At 43.1% G+C, this 23394-nt stretch overlaps 1 protein-coding gene across 3 annotated transcripts in view; it reads left to right on the top strand.

The window, feature by feature from the left end:
• LOC122550912 (interleukin-5 receptor subunit alpha-like) overlaps positions 1-20544 on the top strand; it is a 69395-nt gene extending 48851 nt beyond the window's left edge. For all 3 annotated transcript variants that reach the window (XM_043692342.2, XM_087988380.1, XM_087988379.1), the window contains exons 8-11: positions 169-313; positions 3916-4009; positions 12574-12664; positions 18876-20544. In XM_043692342.2, the coding sequence (XP_043548277.1) occupies positions 169-313; positions 3916-4009; positions 12574-12664; positions 18876-18962 (417 nt within the window). In that variant the 3' untranslated portion in view covers positions 18963-20544. The remainder of the gene's footprint in view (positions 1-168; positions 314-3915; positions 4010-12573; positions 12665-18875) is intronic.
• The last annotated feature ends 2850 nt before the right edge of the window (positions 20545-23394 follow it).

Here is a 23394-nt window from a genome sequence, read left to right as displayed (position 1 = left end):
GATACCATTGTCTTGAGAAAGTTACAGTTGAATTTTCTTCCAGTTGTTTCAGGCAGTGAATGCCAGATCATTATAGCTCACTGCAAAAGAAACAGAAAATGGTTGTCCTTTATTTTCTGGTTTCTTTATAGAACCTGAGATCTGCATGATTAATTGTTTTGCTTTTAGTTTTTCATTGTTGAGGAAGAAACAAAATATAGCCTTCAAAGTATCAACCTCACAGAACGTTACTCGGTGAAAGTAAGAGTAAAGTCAAAATCAACTTGCGGGGAGAATAAGTATTGGAGTGAATGGAGCAATGAGGTTTTTATTGGTAAGAATTCTGGTTTTCTGCTTTTCCTGAACCTTTTCTAACTGTTCTGTGCACTGCGGATTTCCTATGTTTTCCGTTTTACAGCACGGATTGAACATTTGTGAGATATGAGAGCTTTTGGTATCAGTCAGGTTGAGGACTGTTTTGTTTAAAGGTTTCTCTGTCATTGTTCAGCTTGAATGGGGTCACAATGAGATAAAAATTAACGGAAGTGAATTCACCACCCAGTTTCCCTCCTCCATTCCATTCTTGAAGACTGCCTGAAATGATTTGCGAGCAGACCTGAATGTAACCAGTGCCGTTCCTGCAGAAAACAATCAGGTGCCTTATTGCTGAACACTAACCATCTCCTACAACATAATGCCTCTTTCTCTCTCTCTTTTGATCCTTCTACACCTGCACGGTCAAAACAGCTGAGTCTTTTTGTTTTAATCAGGAGAACGTGCCATGCTGAAGAAAGCAACAATGCATGACTGAAGAGTCAATCACAGAACCATACCACAAGAAGGAGAGGCCATTTGGCCCATTGCATCTCTGCTAGCTCCACGGAAGAGCAATCCAGTTTGTCCTGTGACTGCTGCACCTTGTCCTAATTGCGCTTAAAGACAGACTGCTTTAACTCTAGTTTATCCAAGAAACATGGATACTTTTTTTGCATTGTTATAAAACAAGATGGATAACAAAGAAAGTGTGATAATGAGTATATGCTCAATTTTATAATCATGGTTATTCATGAATCACTAATTGCATCTTTAGATTAGATTACTTACATTAGATTACTTACAGTGTGGAAACAGGCCGTTCGGCCCAACAAGTCCACACTGATCCGCCGAAGCACAATCCACCCATTCCCCTACATTTACCCCTTCATCTAAGACTACGGGCAATTTAGCATGGCCGATTCACCTGACCTGCACATCTTTGGACTGTGAGAGGAAACCGGAGCACACCCATGTAGACATGGAGAGAATGTGCAAACTCCACACAGTCAGTCGCCTGAGTTGGGAATTGAACCCGGGTCTCTGGCGCTGTGAGGCAGCAGTGCTAACCACTGTGCCACCGTGCCGCCTCTTGATATGTGTCAGATTATGATTACTTTTAAAAATGCTCATTTTTAAAAATCCCATTGACAATACTCTTTTGTAAAGAGATGCCATTTCTTTATTACATCAATCAATCCAGTCCTCTGTTATCGAATCAATAGAATCATAAGTTGGGGAGCTGCCCTTCAGCCCATTGAGTCTCTATCACCAAAAATGCTCGACCGTCTAACTTAGTCCCACTTTCCAGCACTAGGCCCATGGCCTTGAATGTTATGAAACTAAAGATGCTCCTCAAAATACTTTTTACAGGTTGTGAGGTTTCCCCAACTCAGTTACCCTCCCAGGCAGTGCATTCCAGAGCTCCACCACTGTCTGAGTGGAATAAACTTTCCTCAAAGCCCCTCTGAGCCTCTTGCCTTTCACTTTAAAATTATGTCCCTTTGTTGTTGACTCTTCAACTAAGGGGAATAGTGGCTTTCTATTCATCCTGTCTTATGCCCCTCATTATTTAATAGCTCCATCAGGTATCTCCTCAATCTTTTCTGCTCCACATAAAACAGCCTGAGCTTATTCAGTTTCTCTTCAGAGCTAAGGTTCTCTATTCCAGACAACATCCTGGTGAATCTCCTCTGCACCCCCCTCCACATCCTCCCTACAACACAGGGACTAGGTGGCATGGTGGCTCAGTGGTTAACACTACTGCCTCACAGCACCAGGGACCCAGGTTCGATTCCAGCCTCAAGTGACTGTCTGTATGGAGTTTGCACATTCCCCTTGTGTCAGTGTGGGCTTCCTCCCACAGTCCAAAGGTATGCAGGTTAGGTGAATTGGCGATGCTAAATTGCCCATAGAATTTAGGGATGTGTAGGTTAGTGGAACAGGTGTGGGTCGGATGCTCTTCGGAGGGTCTGTGTGGACGTGTTGGGCTTAATGGCCTGTTTCCACACTGTAGGGAATTCTATGATCTAGAACTGCACACTGTATTCTAGCTGTGGTTCTGGATCAGTGGTGCTGGAAGAGCACAGCAGTTCAGGCAGCATCCAACGAGCAGCAAAATCGACATTTCGGGCAAAAGCCCGGCCTATCTGACGTTCTGTACAGCTCCAGCTTAACATCCCTGTGCTTGTTATCAATGACTGATTAAAGCATGCATCCTGTATGGCGTTTTAACTTCCATATGAACATTCCCTGCCAAGTTCAGGATTCTGTAGACAAGCATCCCAGATCTGTCTGTTCCTTTGAGCTTCCCAGAATCCTGCCATTCTTTGAGTATTCCCTTACCCCTTCCAAAGTGCATCACCTCTCACTTATCAGGGTTAAAATCCATCTGTCACTGCTCTGCCCATCTGACCAATCCATCTATATTCACTTGTAACATAAGACCTTCCTCCTTGTTGTCAACCACCTGGCCAATCATTGTGTCATCTGCAAACGTATTTATCATGCACCTCACGATCTCACCTATATCATGTATGAATATCACTAACAATAAGGGACCCAGTACTGTTTCCTGTGGTATGCTATTATGCACCAGGTTTCAATTACACAACAGCCTTTTGCCACCAGCCTCTGTCTTCTACCATTAAGCCATTTTTTGGATCCGATTTGCCACGTTGCCTTGGTTCCCACATGCTTTTGCCTTCTTTATCAGTTTCCCATGTGAGACCTTGTCCTTGGGATCTTGCTGAAATCAATGTAAACTGTATCAATTGATCTACCCTCATCTACAAAATTGGTCAACTTCTTAAAAAAAAATTCAACCTGATTTGTTCGGCCTGCCCTCTCTCTGACAAAGACATGGTGACTATCCCTGATCAAACCTTGCCTCTTGGAATGGGGATTAATCTTCAGTAGTTGCTCCTTCAGTATTTTCTCCAATAGTTTCTCAACCCTGGGTGTGAGGTTCACCAGTCCACCGTGCCCTGGTCTATCTCTACTACCGTTCTTATCAATTGGAACCACATTCTGAAACAATGGACCACAGGAAATAAGGAGAATGCTCTGAGTCAGGCAACATCGCTGCCTTCTCTGAGTCAGGAAGTCCCATTCCAGAGACATGAGCTCAACAGCTAGGCTGGAGCTTCCACTGAGGGAGTGCTGCATTGCCAGAGGTGTCATCACCTTTAATGAGACTTGTGTGTTCTCTCTTGTGGATATTAATGATCCCACAGCAGTATTTCAAAAAAGGAGCAACAGAGTTAGCTCTCGGTGTAGACTTATTCCTCAACTAACATGATAAACACAGACTCCATGGTCATCTTCACGTTACCAGTTGGGTGGCAACTTCCTGAACATAACCTAACCTGCTCATTTTATTGTGATGAGCACCTGAAGATTTGATTACACAGAGTAAAGGTGGATTCCTGGTTCTACAAAGCATTGTACATGCCTAATAAGAATGCAATCCACTTTCTAAGGCTCATATTCTCTGTGTATTTTGTACTAATCTGTTATTTATTGTGTCTCATTGCATTGCAACTTCCTTTTAAGAAACTTTCACATCACTTGAATAAATAAACATTATTTCGGACCTATAATAACTGCCTTGTTTATTTACAGAACGCACTCTGTCACTTAATATGCATTGGTTCGTGCATATGTCGGTCGTACTTGTAACTATGGTGGGACTGCTTCTAATATTTGCATTCGGAAGGTAAGTGTACATCCAAAGTTTCCTTGTGATCTATAAAATCTGCCTTCTTTATTTATGGAACCTGGCTAGCTTTTTAACCTTTATCAGATGCTGGCTATAATGGCCATATTTGCGATGATAGGAATGATTCGAATATTTACACTGAGAAATTAATTCTCCAAAGAAAGGTTCATTGAGTTGTACCTCGTGGAACTCACTGGCCTGGGGTTTAGGTTCAAAATAGCTTCAGTTGTCCTATGCCCTGCTAAAGGTCAAGGATCCTGAAGGTCAGCAGTGGTATGTTCAGACTCTTGCCAGTGTACCATGTGTGACCAGCAGAACCCGCTGAAAGGTATCTTCACTAGTTACACATACCATTCACTGGGAATGGGGAAGAATCATAGAGTCACAGTGTTGTATAGCGTGGAAACAGACTCTTTGGTCCAACTTAGCCATGGTGACCAGATATCCTGAGTTAATCTTGTCATTTGCCAGCATTTGGCCCATATCCCTCTAAACACTTCCTAGTTATATATCCATGTTGTAATTGTACCAACTACCACCACTTCCTCTGGCAGCTCATTCCATACACACACTACCCTCCACTTGAAATATTTGCCCCTTAGGTCCCTCTTATATAATTCCCCTGTCATCTTAATCCTATGCCCTGTAGGTTTGGACTCCCTTACCTGGGGAAAAGACGTTGGCTATTCACCCTATCCAAGTCCCTCATGATTTTATAAACCACTATAAGGTCACCTCTCAGCCTCCAACACTCCAAGGAAAATAGTCCCAGCCTGTTCAGTCTCTCCCAGTAGCTCAAACCCTCCAACCCCAGCAACATCCTTGTAAATCTTTTCTGCACCCTTTCAAGTTTCACGACATCTTTTCTATAGCAGGGAGACCAGAATCGAATGCAGTATTGCAAAAGTGGCCAACCCAATCTCCTGTGCAGCCATCCCAACTCATATACTCAATGCAGTGACCAAGTGTACCAAACATGTTCTTCACTACCCTGTCCACCAGTGACTTCACTTTCAAGGAACTGTGAACCTGCACCCCAAGATCTCTTTGTTCGGCAACATTTCCCATTGAGTGCTATCAATCTCATGGTGAATCACAGCGGGAAATAAGATTGCGCTGGCATTTCCCAGGAGTTGAAGCCAACGTTCAGCTCACTGTGGTGAACAATCCAGAGTGAGAATAGCCCTTCACTTGACTTGTTTTTTAAGATGTGGTGCTGGAAAAACACAGCAGGCCAGACAGCATCCGAGGAGCAGGAGAATCGGCGTTTCAGGCATAAGCCCTTCTTCAGGAATGGGGCGTGTGCCAGGCGGGCTGAGATAAAAGGTAGGGAGGAGGGAATTTGGGGGAGGGCCCAACTAGATTACACCTCCTCCCACCCTGTCCCCTGTAAAAACGCCATCCCATATTCCCAATTCCTTTGCCTCCGCCGCAACTGCTCCCAGGAGGACCAATTCCAATACCGAACAACCCAGATGGCCTCCTTCTTCAAAGACCGCAATTTCCCCTCCGACGTGGTCGATGATGTTCTCCACTGCATCTCCTCCACTTCCCGCTCCTCCGCCCTTGATCCCCGCCCCCTCCAATCGCCACCAGGACAGAACCCCACTGGTCCTCACCTTCCACCCCACCAACCTCCGGATACATCGTATCATCCTCCGTCATTTCCGCCACCTTCAAACAGACCCCACCACCAGGGATATATTTCCCTCCCCACCCCTATCAGCATTCCGGAGAGACCACTCCCTCCGCGACTCCCTCGTCAGGTCCACACCCCACACCAACCCAACCTCCACTCCAGGCACCTTCCCCTGCAACCGCAAGAAGTGCAAAATTTGCGCCTGCACCTCCCCTCTCACCTCCCTCCAGGGCCCCAATGGATCCTTCCATATCCATCGCAAATTCACCTGCACCTCCACACACATCATTTACTGTATCCGTTGCACCCGATGTGGTCTCCTCTACATTGGGGAGACAGGCCGCCTACTTGCGGAACGTTTCAGGGAACACCTCTGGGACACCTGCACCAACCAACCCAACCGTCCTGTGGCTGAACACTTTAACTTCCCCTCCCACTCCGCCAAGGACATGCAGGTCCTTGGGCTCCTCCATCGCCAGACCCTGACCACACGACGCCTGGAGGAAGAGCGCCTCATCTTCCACCTAGGAACCCTCTAACCATACGGGATGAATGTAGATTTCTCCAGCTTCCTCATTTCCCCTCCCCCCACCTTTTCTCAGTCCCAACCTCTGGATTCAGCACCACCCTCTTGACCCGCAATCTTCTTCCCGACCTCTCCTCCCCCACCCCCTCTCCGGCCTATCACCCTCACCCTCACCTCCTTCCACCTATCGCATTCCAGCGCCCCTCCCCAAAATTCCCTCCCCCCCTACCTTTTATCTCAGCCCGCCTGGCACATCAGCCTCATTCCTGAAGAAGGGCTTATGCCCGAAACGTCGATTCTCCTGCTCCTCAGATGCTGCCTGGCCTGCTGTGTTTTTCCAGCGCCACATTTTTCAACTCTGGTCTCCAGCATCTGCAGTCCCCACTTTCTCCTTGTTTTTTAAGATGTCAGATATAGGGTTAAAAAAGAGGCTCGAATCAAAGGAAAGACTGTGGATTGCAGGAAGTCGGAATTAAAACAGGAAGTGCTGTGAAAACACAACAATTGTGGAGAGAGAGATAGAAAAAAAGCGCAGTCTCATATTGAAACCAATGACTCGTGTGAAAACAGAAGCTGTTTACTGACAGCTGATTATCAACTAACTGGGGAACAAGGAGTGCATATGCATTCAGGCTTGATTGATCAGATTAATTTGTCTGGTTTGATTTTATTCAATTAACTGACACAGTTAACAGCTTCTGCTGGCATGCCTCTGGCTATGCAGTGGCAGTGACCCAAGCCCTGTAACATCAGGCCTAGGTTCAGGTCTCACCTGCTCCAGAGGTGTATAGTAACATTTCTGCGCAGGTTGGTCAGGAAAAATAGGTTAATTAAAAAAACATTTTCAGCTGCATCTCTGTGCCAACCATTGTCCAACCAATCACCCCTGCTTTTCCAGGCTTTGTGAATTCTTGTTCCCTATTTGATTTTCTCATGTTTCAATTCTAATGAAAAGCTTTGACTTCATGTATTTTTTTCTCAGTCATGTTTAGTCATTGGATTGGTTGCAAAGTACATTTTGACTCTTTGGGGTCATGAAAAATGCTATATAAATGCAAACACTCTATCTCTCTCTCCCTCCCCCTTTTCCCTCTCTTTCCTTATTTCTTTCTTCCCTTCATTTTCTTTCCATCTCTCTTTTTCATCCATTCTTTTTACGCTGCTTGCTTTTTAAAAGATAGTCCAAGTCTGTTTGAGGTGATTTCACTTTTCTCTTTCGTGTGAACACTAAGAACAATAATTGAGAGTCCTCCACTAAATCCACTAAATAATATACAAACTTCAGTTGTTATGTTTGGACCTCATTGACCCTGTGAAACGGTGGTATCTTCTCAGTTGTGACTTTTGGGCATCTTCCAGTTGCAACCATATTTCTATGACACTAATGCAGTCGTCATTTTCCAGTGCTGAATATGCTGAATTGTCAATTGTTACGCTGTGATCTGATTGTGGAACGTTGACCCTAAGCATTTTTAAAGGAATTAGCAGAGAAAATCCCTTACCACTTTTGAAAGTTAAGGACAAGGTGGGAGAACTGAAATGTCAGAGGCATATAATTATTATCCTCAAAATAGATATTTGCATATCATATCCCTGCAGTGTGGAAGCAAGTCACCCAACATCTGAAAAGCATCCTATCCAGACTCATTCCCTCTACCCTTGCATTTCTCACATCTAAGCTATCTAGCCTGCACATCCCTGGACACCTTACTATGGCCGATCCACCTAAGCTGCACATTTTTGGACTGTTGGAGGAAACAGACTCAGGGGAGTGTGCAAACTCCACACGGTCAGCCAAGGCTGGAATTGAACTGGGTCCCTGGCACTGTGATGTATTAGTGCTAGCCACGAAGCCACCATGCCATGACATAAGCATCCAGGTCTCTCTCCTTCTGCACACGCTTTTATTGTATACTGTCTTTCAATGTTCTTTTTACCAAAATGTATCACTTCGTACCTGTCCTCATTGAACTTCATCTGCCCTCTAACTGCCCACTTCACCAACTTGATGATGTCCTTTGAAGTTCTACACTGTCTCTCCTTGCAGTCATAGAGTCATAGAGATATACAGCATGGGAACAGACCCTTCAGTTCAACTTGTCCATGCTGACCAGATATCCCAACCCAATCTAGTCCCACCTGCCAGCACCCGACCCATATCCCTCCAAACCCTTCCTATTCAAATATCCATCCAGAAGCATTTTAATTGTTGAAATCGTACCAGCCTCCACCACTTCCTCTGGCAGCTCATTCCATACATGTACCACCCTCTGCGTGAAAAGGTTGCCCCCTAGGTCTGTTTTATATCTTTCCCCTCTCACCCAAAAACTATGCCCTCTCGTTCGGGACTCCCCCATCCCAGGGAAAAGACTTTGTCTATTTATCCTATCTATGCCCCTCATGATTTTATAAACTTCTATAAGGTCACCCCTCAGCCTCCGATGCTCCAGGGAAAACAGCCCCAGCCTATTCACCTCTCCCTATAGCTCAAATCCTTCAACCCTGGCAACATCCTTGTAAATCTTTTCTGAATATTTCAAGTTTCAAAACATCCTTCCAAAAGGAAGGAGACCAGAATTGCACGCAATATTCCAAAAGTGACCTAACCCAGGTCCTGTACAGCCACAACATGTCCTCCTATCTCCTGTACTCAATACTCCTTCCAATAAAAGAAAGCATACCAAACACCTTCTTCACTATCCTATCTGTGACTCCATTTTCAAGGAGCTATGAACCTGCACTCCAAGATCTCTTCGTTCAGCAACACTTCCTAGCTCCTTACCATTAAGTGTGTAAGTCCTGCTAAGATTTGCTTTCCCAAAATGCAGCACCTTGCATTTATTTAAATTAAACTCCATCTGCCACTTCTCAGCCCATTGGCTCATCTGATCAAGATCCCATTGTAATCTGAGGTAACCTTCTTTGCTGTCCACTACACCTCCAATTTTGGTGTCATCTGCAAACTTACTAATTATGCTTCTGATGCTCACATCCAAATCATTTATATAAATGATGAAAAGTAGTGGACCCAGCACTGATCCTTGTGACACTCCACTGGTCACAGGCCTCCAGTCTGAAAACCAACCCTCCACCACCACCCTCTGTCTTCTACCTTTGAGCCAGTTCTGTATCTGAATGGCTAGTTGTCCCTGTATTCCATGAGATCTAGCCTTGCTAATCAGTCTCCCATGGGGAACCTTGTCGAACGCCTTACTGAAGAGCTTAAAATGTTTTCAACAGTTGTGTTGCCCGCAAATTCGGAAATTAGCCCCTGCACTTTAAAACCTAAGTCATGATATGAATTATCAGAGGCAAGGGTCCCACAGTGACCCTTCATGGGGAATTCTGCTGCAGGCATTGATCCAGTTTGAAAGATATGGATGCACTATTTTCCCGGCTCACTAGGGTAGCACATTGGAAGTCAAGCTCCATTATTTCTGGCATTGTCATGGGAGTTAATGATTTTAACAAAGTGCACAAAATTCCCATATTGACCTGTGATTTAGATGCAGCCTAATAGAAAACATGGACCAGGTTTCTATACTTAACCAGAACTCCTATGTATTACAAATAACTAGATTCTAGTGACATGTAAACAGCTCTGAACCACTGCTGTATAACACTTTCAGTGAAAAATCTCATCCCACCTTTAAGACTCCCCTGACACACTCATTCAGGCAAACAAAAAATATTGGTGTTATGGGTGGATGGAAAAACTGGGAAATCAGCTCAATGGTCCCTGTCGACATGGTTGACCGAGCTGATCCTCTTGACTTTGCCAGGACTTGCTGCTCCCCAATCCCTGTCCTTACTTTTCACTTATTGGGCTTAAGATATATCTATATATATATATCTCAGGCTGGTCAGATGGGCTGAACTGGAGCAAATAGAATTTAACCTTGAAAACTCCACAGCAATGCTTTTTTGGAGGACTCTGAAGGCAAGGAAGTACATGCTGCATGGTAGGTCCCTTGGAAGTGCAAATGGACCTTGGTTCCATAGATTATTGGAGGCAGCAAGATGGCTGCATTAGGTGGTTAAGAAGGCATATGAGATACTCACCTTTATTGGCGGCACGGTGGCACAGTGGGGCGGCACGGTGGCACAGTGGGGCGGCACGGTGGCACAGTGGGGCGGCACGGTGGCACAGTGGTTAGCACTGCTGCCTCACAGTGCCAGAGACCCGGGTTCAATTCCCGCCTCAGGAGACTGACTGTGTGGAGTTTGCACATTCTCCCCGTGTCTGCGTGGGTTTCCTCCGGGTGCTCCGGTTTCCTCCCACAGTCCAAAGATGTGCAGGTCAGGTGAATTGGCCATGCTAAATTGCCCATAGTGTTAGGTAAGGGATAAATGTAGGGGTATGGGTGGGTTGCGCTTCGGCGGGGCGGTGTGGACTTGTTGGGCCGAAGGGCCTGTTTCCACACTGTAAGTAATCTAATCTAATCTAAAAAAAAAATTAGTCAAGGCACTGAATACAAGGGCAATGAGGTTATGATGGAACTGTATACACCATTAGTTATGTCACAGCTGGAGTACTGTGTGCATTTTGGTCAAAACACTACAAGAACCATGTAATTGCACTGGAGAAGATTCAAAGGAGATCCATCAGGATGTTGCCTGAGTTGGAGAAATTCAGTTGTAAAATGAGACTAGACACACTGGGTCTGTTTTCATTAGAGCAGAGAAGACTGAAGGGAATCTGATTGAGGTATACAAAGTTCTGAGGAGCACAGACCAGGTAGATAGGGAGAAACCTTTCCCCTTATTAGACTGGTCAATAACCAAGTGGTATAGTCGGAAGCAGGAGGTTTGTTAGGGATTTCAGGAATACTTTTCACCCAGAAGCCCGACGTTGCCAATTTTTACTCTGAACCCCCCCCCTTTCTGAATGTGCTCACTTGGTCTTGGCTCCAGTCTCCTCTGCTGCCTCAGCTAAGTTATAATGAACAAGATGGTGGGTTGTTGCAAATTGCTAAACTGAAGCATCATACTTGAGTTCTTTTTACATTTTGCATGTGTAACGTATAAAAGGGATATGTATCTGGCTGTCATTTGTGACAGTCTTGGCTATTATTCCATTTCATAAACCAGGGTCGCTGTGATATCTGATTGGATAATAACCTGAACTAAACCCCCAACTCAGAAAACACTGCACTTAGAGAAATAAAGGAAGTAGGGGAAGGAGAGGCAGTTGCACTGTGGTAATGTCACTGATCCAATATTCTGGACATAGGTTTAAATCCTGTCATGGAAGATAGTGAAATTCGAGTTTAGGAAATAACTAGCCACATGGTGGCCATACTATAAGCACATCTGGTTTACTAATGTCCATTAGAGAAGGAAATCTGTCATCCTTTCACAGTCTGGCCTACATGTGACTCCAAACCCAGCAGAAATATGATTGACACTCAACAGCCTTCTGGACAATTAATGGTGGACAATAATTGCTGCCCCAGTCAATGTCACCCTCATCCTGTGAACTAATTACAACAAGGAGCAGTAATAGGCTATTTGACTGTCAACAATGAGGAAGTGAGGACCGCAGATGCTGGAGATCAGGGTCGAGAGTGTGGTGCTGGAAAAGCACAGCAGGTCAGGCAGCATCCAAGGAGCAGGAAAATCAATGTTTTGGTCATAAGCCCTTCATCAGGAATAATTTAGAAATAATTCTCTGTCAGCATGCATTATGAATTGCCAATCTTTTACAAGTAGTAGCTTTCAATTTTGAGTGGAAAGTGCAAGCTGCTCCAAGTTTTCGCTACAAGCTGCTACAAGCTTGCGCCCAAAACATTGATTCGCCTGCTCCTAGGCTGCTGCCTGACCTGCTGTGCTTTTCCAGCACCACACTCTCAACTATTTGACTACCAAACCTGCTTTCCCACTTAATATACGAATGGCTGGTCCTCTATCTCAACAGCAGATTCTAACTCAATACTTTTGTGTCTCGAAACATCTTCCTTCCTCTCTTTCTCCCTTCCTTCTGTCCTTCCTTTCTTCCTTTCTACCTTTGTTTCTTTTTTTCTTTCTTTCTCTCTCTCGTTCTTTAAATAATTTACAATGGCGAAACTAATGCAAAGTCTTCTCTTATTGGAGCAATGTATAAATCCTATCACTTTAACTTGCATTTTGAATTTGTGTTCATGAACGAAAGGTCCATCTTGACTTTCTGAGATAGCAAAAATGAGTGTATGTCAATTGGCAGCTCATTTCACATCCTTCCCATTGACTTCAATGAAAATAGTAAAGGAGAGAGATCAGAAATGGGCTGCCAACCTGATAGCACATATTTTCTCTGTTATCGTACAAAGTTGTGATCTACCACAAAACTCAAGTGTATTTAAATGCAAAATAATGTGAAGCTAATGTGGATTAATCTAATATATTGAACATGCTTAGGTACAGAGTACTGGAAGTTGCATTCAAACCAATTCCCAATCCTCAAAAGAAGTTCAAAGCATTGTTTGAAGAATACAATGGAGATTTCCAGGTAGGTGGTGCTAATGTGACGCTATATGCCTCATGGCCAAATTTTCCAAGATTAGTTGCTTGAGTATTTTGAGGTAATGTTGCACTTTGTGTTTTGCCTTCAAGTGAAATATCTTTAGTTTTAGAAATAATTATCTTCAGGCATGCATTATAAATTGTCAATCTTTTACAAGTAGTAGCTTTCAATTTTGAGTGAAAGTACAAGCTGCTACAAGTTATCACTCTGTGTTTCAACTGGGAATTAATATTGAGACTATCTGGAATGTCAGAAATCCCCAGGGTTCAAACAGTTTGCTACCCAACAAAACAGAAATAACACGATTGGAGGTGGAGTGTTTAGGGGTCAAATGTTTATTTTTGCTGTATGGGTGGCAATCTGTCACCCACGAGATAGAGATCTTGCAAAAATTACACAGAGACTAGAGGCAGGAGTAGGCCACTTGACGATTGAAGCCTGCTGTGCCATTCAACATGATAAAGCGGTGAAGCAGAAAATGAAACATTGTTCCTTGAGCTTGCATAGTGCTTCATTGGAACATTGCCCAGGATAGAAATGTCAGCATGGTAGCAATGCCTAGCCACTGGGAGGTCAGGGTCATTCCTGCAGACAGACTGGAGGTGTTCTATAAAGCAGCCACCTTGTCTGCATTTGGTCTCGTCAATACAAAAGAAACCCCATTGTAATCAATGAATGCAGTAGACTAGATTGTAAGAAGTATAAGTGAAACGTTGCTTCACCTGGTTGATCTGTAAGGAGAGAATGAGGAAATGAACAGTCAAGTCTTACGCTTTGTACGATTACATGAGGGAGTGATTGGAGTGATGGAGGAGTGAAACAGAAGGTAACAGAATGAATGGTCCCTGTGGAATGCAGGGGCTGGGGAGGTGAGGATGTCTTTGATGATGGCATCCCACTGGAGGCTGTGGGATACAAAGGATGATCCTCTGAATGTGGAGGCTAGTGGGGTAAAAAGTAAGGATAAGCAGAAAACCCTTTCATTATTCTGGGCAGGAGGGGAAGAGTTGAGGGCAGAAGTGTGGGAGACGGGTCAAACATGGCTGAGGGCCCTGTCAACCACAATTGGAGAGGGGGGAGTGTGGAGTATCTTGATTGAGAAAAAGAGAAGCCATGTTTGAGCCAGACTGGTGGAAGGTGTCGTCATCAGACCTGATACGATGGAGATGGAGAGACTGGGAAAAGCGAATGGAATCCTTGCAGGAAGAGGGAGTGAGGAGGTGTAATCAAAGTAACTGTGGAGTCAGTGGGCTTGTGATGGATACTGGTCAACAGCCTATCCTCAGAAACGAAAACAGTGAAGTCAAGGAAGGGAAGGCCCGAGTCAGTGATGGACCACGCGATGGTGAGAGAAGGTTCGAAATGGGAAGCAAAACTGATGAAGTTTTCCAATTCCAAATGGTGAGGCAGGAAACAGCCCAGAAGAAATTATCAATGTATGGGAAAAAGTGTTCTAGGTGGGGAGTAGGAGTAGAACAAGGAATGTTTGAAGTGGCAGAGTGGCTATGGCACTGAAGCAGAAATTCCGAGGACTCAAGCGAATGCTATGTAACACGATTTGGACTCACCATGGCAGGTAGTAAAATTTGAATTCAATAAAAATGTGAATTAAAAAGATAAGCTACTGGTGACCATGCAACCAACTGTCGATTGTTGGAAAACCCATCGATTTAAAAATGCCCCTTTGAGAGAAAATCTGCCATCTTTCCTTAGCTACATGTGACTTCTGAATCTCAGCTCTGTGGTTGAATCTAAACTGTCCACTGAAATGGCTGAGAGCAAAACATTCAGTTCAAAGTTAGTTAGGGATGAGCAATAATTGCCAGCCTTACCAGTGTCACCCACATCTCATGAACATATTTATTTAAACATTAGTGATGGCCTACAAATGCTTACATCCCATAAGAGAATATTTTTTAAAAAGGTAAATGTAATTCAAAATATTTGCAATGAAAAAGAAGTGCATAACTGAGATACTGCCTTAGATCCCAGATAAAGCAGTGTGCTCAGTTTTGGGCTCCACACTTTGAGAAAAATATTAAGGCAAAAACAGAGAAGGAACCTACCTGAAAGGCAGCAAACATGAAGAAACTGCAATGATGTAGAAAGACTGGAGAAGCTTTGATTGCTGTACTAAGGTTTGGATTTTATTGTCACATGTACTCAAGTGTGGAAGTCCAGGAGTACAGTGAAAAGTGTATAATGTCTCCACACATAGCACCATCTTAGGTACAATGGCACCTAGGTTCAACAAACCCAGATACAATGTACAAAAGAAACAAAGTAGAGACATAAAGAAATAAAGTAATAGCTAACATTAAAATCCTTCTGAATATAAACAAGAAAAATAAAGGAATAGAGTTAAAAGTTTTGATGAATCCTCTGCTTAGCTTGATCTCTGGGAGATCTCAGTTGCCTGTTCTCCCCATCACTGCCACAAATACCCACCAGAGCAGAAAAGTTTAAGAACTGATTTAATCCAGATGTTTAAAATCATAGAAGGATTTTAATAAAGCAAATAAGGAGAAACTGTTTCTATTGGCAGAAGGCATGGTAAGCAGAGAATACAGATTTAAAGTATTAATAGAGTTATAGAGGTGTACAGCACGGAAACAGACCCTTCGGTCCAGCTCATCCATGCCGACCAGATATCCCAACCCAATCTAGTCTCATGTGCCAGCACCCGGTTCATATCCCTCCAAACCCTTCCTGTTCATAAACCCATCCAGCTGCCTTTTAAATGTTGCAATTGTACCAGCCTCCACCACTTCCTGTGGCAGTTCATTCCACACACGCACCACCCTCTGCATTAAAAAGTTGCACCTTCAGTCTCAATTATATCTTACGCCTCTCATCCTAAACTATGCCCTCTAGCTCTGGATTCCCCCACCATAGGGAAAATACCTTGTCTATTTACCCTATCCATGCCCCTCATGATTTTATAAACCTCTATAAGGTCACTCCTCAGCCTCCAACACTTCAGGAAAAACAGCCCTAGCCTGTTAAATCTCTCCCAATAGCTCAAATCCTCCAGCCCTGGCAACATCCTTGTAAATCTTTTATGAACCATTTCAAGTTTCACAACATCCTTTCGATAGGAAGGAGACAAGATTTGCGTGCAATATTCCAACAGTGGCCTAATCAATGTCCTGTACAGCTGCAACATGACCTATGCAAATCTTGTACTCAATGCTCTGACCAATACAGGAAAGCATATCAACTGCCTTCTTCATTATCATATTTACCTGTGTCTCTACTTTCAAGGAGCTATGTACCTGCACTCCAAGGTCTCTTTGTTCAGCAACACTCCCTAGGACCTTATCATTAAGTATATAAGTCCTGCACTCTGCATTTATCTAAATTAAACTCCATCTGCCACTTCTGAACCCATAGGTCCATCTGATCAAGATCCCATAGTAATCCGACATAATCTTCTTTGCTGTTCACTACACCAAGTTTGGTAAAAGAACCAGAGCAAACAGCCACAAGTATTTTAACCTGGTTGTGTAACCTGAAGAGAGCCTAAAAATCCATTCTGTACTAACATTCAGAACAGCCTTAGCTAAATACTTGAAGGAAAACAATTACAGAGCTAAAAAAAAAGGTTACTGGAAAATTGAGAAACTTGATCAGTCAGTTTGACTTCAATGGTGGGGAACTTTCTAGAAATGATGATTCAGGGCAAACGAAATTGCCTCTTGGGAGAACATAGGTGAATTTAAGGATACCCAGCATGGATTGGTTAAGGGTAAATGATGCTTAACAAAATTTCTTGAGTTTTTTGAAGAGGTAACAGAAAGGGTAGGTGAGGGTTAATATACATAGAGATCCGAAAGGCATTTGATAAGGTTCCAGAGAAGTGACGTGTGAGTCAAGTTAGAGTTCATGCAATGAAAGGGACATTAGCAAAACAGATAAAATATTTAATGAATGATAGCAGTTACTGGTTGTTTTTCAGTTACTGGAGGAACATTCAAAGCGGGATTTCACATGGATTGGTGTTAGAAACTTTATCAAATAATTAATAATGTCTTTGAGCGTAATGTTCAAGGCACCATTTCAAAATTTGCAGACCATAAAAAACTTTGAAGCATTGCAAAATCCAAGGAAGATAATGTTCAACTTTAGAGTTTCATAGAAAGATTGTTGGACTTGGCAGGCATGTGGCTGATGTAATTTAACACAATGGTGCGCAGGCAGGCAACATAAAGTTTCTAAAAGGGCTACGGGAGCACAGGGACCCAGGTGTATGCATGCATAAATCACTGATGGTATGAGGACAGGTTGAGAGAGCTGTTAACAGATGCACAGAGAGTACAAAGCAAGGAAGTAATGTTAGGCCTGGATTAAACAAGGGAAGGGGATTGGTTCGCTCAGTTAGTTTTACAGTTTGTTTGCATGGGTTCAGTTCCTGCATTGGCTGAGATTTCCATGAAAGGCTTAGCGTCTCTCCTTGCCTGAAGCATGATGGCCTATCACCAGTTATCTCTCTCAAATGAGACAGTCTCCCTGTGGATCAATGGTTCAACTTCAGCTGGAGTATTGGTCCAGATATGGACATCCAAAAGGCATTTGGTAAAGTTCCAAAGATCTGACATATGAGTAAAGTTAGAGTTCATGCAATGAAAGGGACTTTCAGAAGACTGTGAGGGGCATTAGAGAGAGGGGGAATTGAAGATTCATGAGAATAGTTCCAGAGATGACAAACTTCGTTGGTATATAGATAAGGTAGATCTTTCTTGAAGAAGGGAATGTTGGGAGGGGATTAGAGTGATGTATTAAAAACCATAAAGACTATTCAATTAATATAATTTAATAAGTAATTAGGAAATCTCATAGAATGTTATCATTATTTTCAGGAGAACTGATGACAAATGTGAGATTGTCCTTCAGTTATGAAGGGCATTGGTGAGATCATGCATGGAGTATGCTGTACGGTATTGGTCACCTTAACTACTAAAGGGTGCAACTGCTTTGGAAACAGTTTTCAGAGAGGTTCATTAGACTAATACCTGAAATGGGGTTGTTTTATGAATAAAATTTAAACAAGTTATGATTGTATCCATCAGAGATCAGAAGAGTAAAAGGCTACATAATCGAAACATTTAAGATCCTGACTAGCCTTGATGAGGCCAATCTGGAAAAGATATTTCCTTTGGACAAGTGTCAGCATCTTTGTGTCACTGATTAAAAATAACATTTCATCCATTTAAGGCAAAGATGGGGAGAATTCTTGTTCTCAGAGTCGCAAGTCTTTGAGACTTTTTTCTCAAAAGGTGGTGAAAGCGGAATCACCAAGTATCTTACAGGTAGAATCATACAGTGTGGAAGTAGGCCATTCAGCTCAGCGGACCCATACCAACCCTCTGAAGAACATCCCCTCCAAACCCATACCCCTACCCTATCCCTGAATTTCTCATGGCCAATCCACCTGACCTGCATATCTTTGGACTGTGAGAAGAAACCCGAGCACCTGAAGGAAACTCATGAGACACGGGGAGAATGTGCAAACTCTATACAGTCGCCCGAGGCTGGAATCAAACCAATGTCCGTGGTGCTGTGAGGCAGTAATGTTAACCACTGAGCCACCATGTAGAGGTAGTTGATTCCTGATAAAGAAGAAAGGGGTAAAACGTTATTGGAGGTAGATGGGGATGTGGGGTAATCAGATTTTAATTGAAAAATAGTGCAGGGTTGAGGAACTGAGTCGCATACTTATGCTCCTAATTTGAAAGTTTGTTTGGACAGGGTAGATGGGGAGAAACTACTCACGTTCAGTTAGCTCAGATTTACATAGCGAGTGGCTCGGATTTAGAATGCAATACCTCACAGATTCTGTTGAGGGGACAAGAGGGAGTTAGACTATCATCTGAGAAGGAAAAATGTGCTGGGCTTGATTTCTCCACTTCCTGATGCTGCCTAACTTGCTGCGTATTTCCAGCCTCCTGCCTGTCTACCTTGGGCTACAGGGAGAAGGCAGGGAATATTATTTTGAATGTTACAGAGAGACAGCACAGACACAGTGGGCCAAACTGTGACCTTCTGAACTATCACCATGACATGACTCAAAAGGCCAGAACAGACATGATAGATGGCATGACCTACTTTTGTAGAATGTCAGTGTACGATGCTATGAAAACTAACACAAAAGCAAAAACCTTTCATACTAAAGTCAGCCTTTTGTTTTCCTTAACAGAATTGGATGAACTGTCAGGTACCAGTCTCAGAACTTGATGAATGCCATCCAGTTGTCATTGAAGAAGGTCCCCACATTGAAGCATAAAATAAGAAACTTTCACCACCATAACTCCATACATCTGGCAAACTGACATAATCATATGTGTATTAATGCTTAATTTCTCCCTTCACGTATCTATTACGTGTAAACTGTGAATTATTGTCATTCAAGATTCAAGGACTCATATTAGTTCAAGACCAATGCCATTGAGCAGAAATATTGCATTGAATTTACTTGGCACCATGGTAGTGGATAATGGTGATTGGGCTGGAAAAATAGCGAGGAGCTATGGGATGATGAAGTTTTGGGGAAAGCCAAAGAAATCTTTTGGTTGCTGGCCCTCTGGAGATGAAAAGCCAATTCACATCTTTCCAGGCTGCAGGCTGGGGTGATTTCAATGAATACATCAATTCAAAGTTTGTGCGAAGATTTGTAGCTCGGGTGCTCGTTGTTGTGGTTCTGTTCGCCGAGCTGGAAATTTTTGTTGCAAACGTTTCGTCCCCTGGCTAGGCGACATCATCAGTGCTTGGGAGCCTCCTGCGAAGCGCTTCTTTGATGTTTCCTCCGGTGTTTATAGTGGTCTGTCCCTGCCGCTTCCGGTTGTCAGTTTCAGCTGTCCGCTGTAGTGGTTGGTATATTGGATCCAGGTCGATGTGTTTGTTGATGGAGTTTGTGGATGAATGCCATGCCTCTAGGAATTGATCAATATTTTGTCAGAGCAGCCCAGCAACAACCCCATCTACCCTAAAAGAAAAAAAACACAAATAAACTGCAGGTGCTGAAAATCTGAAACTAAAACTGCAATTGTTGGAGAAACTGTGCAGATCTGGCAGCGTCTGTGGAGAGAAAACAGAGTCAAGATTTGAGGTCCATTATGAAGAAAGGTCATTGAATCAGAAAACATTGACTGTTCTCCTTCCATAGATGGTGCCAGGCCTGTTGAGTTTCTCAGCAATTTCTGCTTTTGGCCCCATCTACCCTGTTCAGTTGAAGCTCAGTTGAGACCTGTAGGTCTATCAATGAGCTAAAGGTGATTTGAGATTTTGGCAGCGAATGTCGTAATCAAGGCCTGATTTAACTGAGGAGTTTCCCTTCTATGGTGATATATACTGTGACGATCCAATGGCTTTAAGAGATGTATTTTGTCCTTTTGTTTATGAAGAGAGATTGAGATAGATATGGAGAGCTATCTCTTCCAAACCAGTAAAGTGAGCAGCTTGTGAGGCCCTGGTTATTTTTTAATGTGAGAAGCAGCCTGAATGGGTGGTGGAGTCAGGCTCCCAAAGCACCAGGGTTTTAAGCAGTTGTTGGGGTTGGACGTTGGCTGTGGAAGCTGCTATATGTTTTTCTGCCACAACAATAAGCTGGCATTCTCTCTCTCTGCCAGAATTTTCTCCTGATGTTCTTTTCTCCTAGACTAGAGAAACCTTGCATGCAAATCAATCCATTTTACTGAAGATGCCAAGGCTGTGTTTGTGGAATGTGACTATAGTGGGACAGTTGCTGTTTAATGGTCAAGTCATCTATTATTCTATTATGTTTTCCAATAGGGTTAATGTTATCCCAGTTCTTTTTTCTTTTGTTTGTATTTTAATTAGGGATAAAAATAAAGTGTGTTTTGCCTGAACCTGAGTAGCGTGATCAATTGAATTACATCTGGAACACCGCACCTTACACTTTCCTTGAAATAAGACAATGAAGGGAGTTGGGACTGGTCTACAACAAATGGAGGGCTCTTATCAGGATCAAATTCTCTGTGTCCAGGTTGGGTTTAAGATTATTGGACTCAAAGTGAGTGTTGGTGTTTTTTTGTTTTCATTCAGTTGGTTTAAACAGAGGGTGACTTGTGTAGTATTGGCTTTTTAGTCTCTTGATTCCTGCGGGTGGAAGATGTCACTTTGGGAAGTTTACAGGAAGTGAGCAAAGCAAAACTTTTACAACTGCCCAAGCAAGCTGCAGTTGGAGTTGACTGTATCCATGAGGAAAGGGGAGATAATTGCAGCAATACTCAACATTTACAATTGCCAGGAATGCATTCAGAATCATTGGAAATAGCTAAAGTTTAATTGCAAATGAGGCAGCTTGAAGTTGAGGCAACAGTGAGGGAAAAGGGAGAGAAAAGGTGTGTTTATGGGCTGTGACTATATTGGGATTGTTGTTGTTTAGTAGTTAATTAACTATTATTCTGTTAAGTTTTTCAATAGGTTAAAGTTATACCAATTCTTCTTTCCTTTGATTTGCATTTTAACTGGAAGGGAAAATAAAGTTGGTTTTGCCTAAAACTGACCAGTGTGACCAATTGAATTATAACTGGAACACTGCACTTTACACTTGCCTTTAAATAAGATAAAAGTTACTGTCTAGGCTATCTCCTTGATATATTTAAAGGGATTTGGTCTGGTCCATACCAATACCTATTTACACAGATGGTGACTTTTCCATATATCATGTGCAGGCCATTGAGATCATATCCATGCTGACTCACACTCACAGTCACCAAGCTGCACTGGCAATGTCTGCCTATCCTGGCAAGGATCTGCTGAGGGTATGCAGCTACCACAATAGGCCAACGGTATCAAAATCCCAATCAATAAATTTGATGGGATGACAAACCTGGTGGCAAACAGTTAGAGGGCTGCTTTTTAGAATAGTGTTGAGCAGATCTAACTCTCGGTAAGTGTAGACCCTGCATCCCCTCAATACCAGGTTCACAAAGGTAGAAGAAATCTCTGTCCATTCACTCTGCTTCTTCCTTCCTGCAGGCTTGCTAAGTATTTCCAGATGCTCAGTTTAATTATAACTTATTCAGTTATGTGTTAAAATTGAAGCCATTTCTAGCAATGCATGTGCATTTTGTAAACATATAGCTTTGTCTATTCAACTATGGTTTTGATAATTACTTAATTCTGCCATCTCTCTGACAGATTTTGCTTGCTTAGATCAGAGTGGTGCTGGAAAAGCACAGCAGGTCAGGCAGCATCCGAGGACAGTGCTGATCTGTCCAACCTGCCAATCTCCCTTCCCACCTATCCACTCCACCCTCCCCTCTGACCTATCACCTCCATCCCCACCCCCATTCACCTATTGTACTCTTTGCTACCTTCTCCCCAGCCTCCCCTCCCCCCCTCCCCCCCGCCACCATTTATCTCTCCACCTTGGAAGTTTCCTACTTCTATTCCTGATGAAGGACTTTTGCCCAAAACGTCGATTTTCCTGCTCCTCGGATGCTGCCTGACCTACTGTGCTTTTCCAGCACCACTCTGATCTAAACTCTGGTTTCCAGCATCTGCAGTTCTCACTTTTGCCTAGATTTTGCTTTCTGGTCTGTCAATAGGTAAATGGTGATTGAAATGTTGCAAAACCCTAACAATGGGAAAATCATGCTAACAGTTTTTAAATTGTATTTTGCTGACAATTTGTATTTTCTTTTAAGCTGTGCGACTGTAAATTATCTGAGATGCATTGTGCATTGACAAGTCCCAGGAACAGGTGATTTCCACCTCAAGTTATCAATGGGTGTGGATGAGGCTGTTGTAGCCAGTATGAATGGAATAGGGATAAGTTTGCTCTAAGACTGGTTTATAGGGTCATGCTAACTGAGTTCAGTTCCCATACCGGCTGAGATTACCATGAAATTCCTGCATTTCTGCCTTCACCTTTTGCCCGAGGTATGGCAACCCTGAGATTAAATCTATCGTCAGTTGTCTTTTTCTAATGAGACAGTAGGACTGTGGCTGCTGCTTCTATCGCAGACAATCCAACTTGAACCAATACTTTAAATTGGAAACAACATGCGAACGCACCATTCATATTAGTGAGAGCTGGAAGTTTGACACTAGTGTCAAGAATTTGCTATATTCCACAGTGATGATTGAGTGGATTAATATCTTAGGAGAGAATTGCATCTTTGAAATGACAGACCGTGCTTGATAAACATAATTAAATCTTTTGAGTCTAAAGATGTGCAGGTTAGGTGGATTGGCCATGCTAAATTAGAAGATAGAATGTTACAGTGCAGTATAGGCCCCTCAGCCCTCGATGTTGTGCTGCCCTGTGAAACCAATCTGAAGCCAATCTAATCTACACAATTCCATTCTCGTCCATATGCCTATCCAATGACCATATAAATGCCCATAAAGTTGGCGAGTCTACAACTTTTAGATTACTTACAGTGTGGAAACAGGCCCTTCAGCCCAACAAGTCCACACCAACTCACCGAAGCGCAACCCACCCAGACCCATTCCCCTACATTTACCCCTTTACCTAAAACTACGGACAATTTACCATGGCCAATTTATCTAACCAGCACATTTTTGGATTGTGAGAGGAAACCGGGGAATCCAGAGGAAACCCACGCAGAACATAGAACATTACAGCGCAGTACAGGCCCTTCGGCCCTCGATGTTGCGCCAACCTGTCATACCAATTTGAAGCCCATCTAACCTACACTATTCTATGTACGTCCATATGCTTGTCC

This window comes from Chiloscyllium plagiosum, unplaced genomic scaffold (assembly GCF_037043375.1).
Source record: "Chiloscyllium plagiosum isolate Xiang-an unplaced genomic scaffold, Cpla_swu_hap1 HiC_scaffold_6, whole genome shotgun sequence".
Taxonomy (NCBI): Eukaryota; Metazoa; Chordata; class Chondrichthyes; order Orectolobiformes; family Hemiscylliidae; genus Chiloscyllium; species Chiloscyllium plagiosum.
The sequence above is the reverse complement of the archived record's forward strand: the minus strand, read 5'-3'. Positions and strand labels throughout refer to the sequence as shown.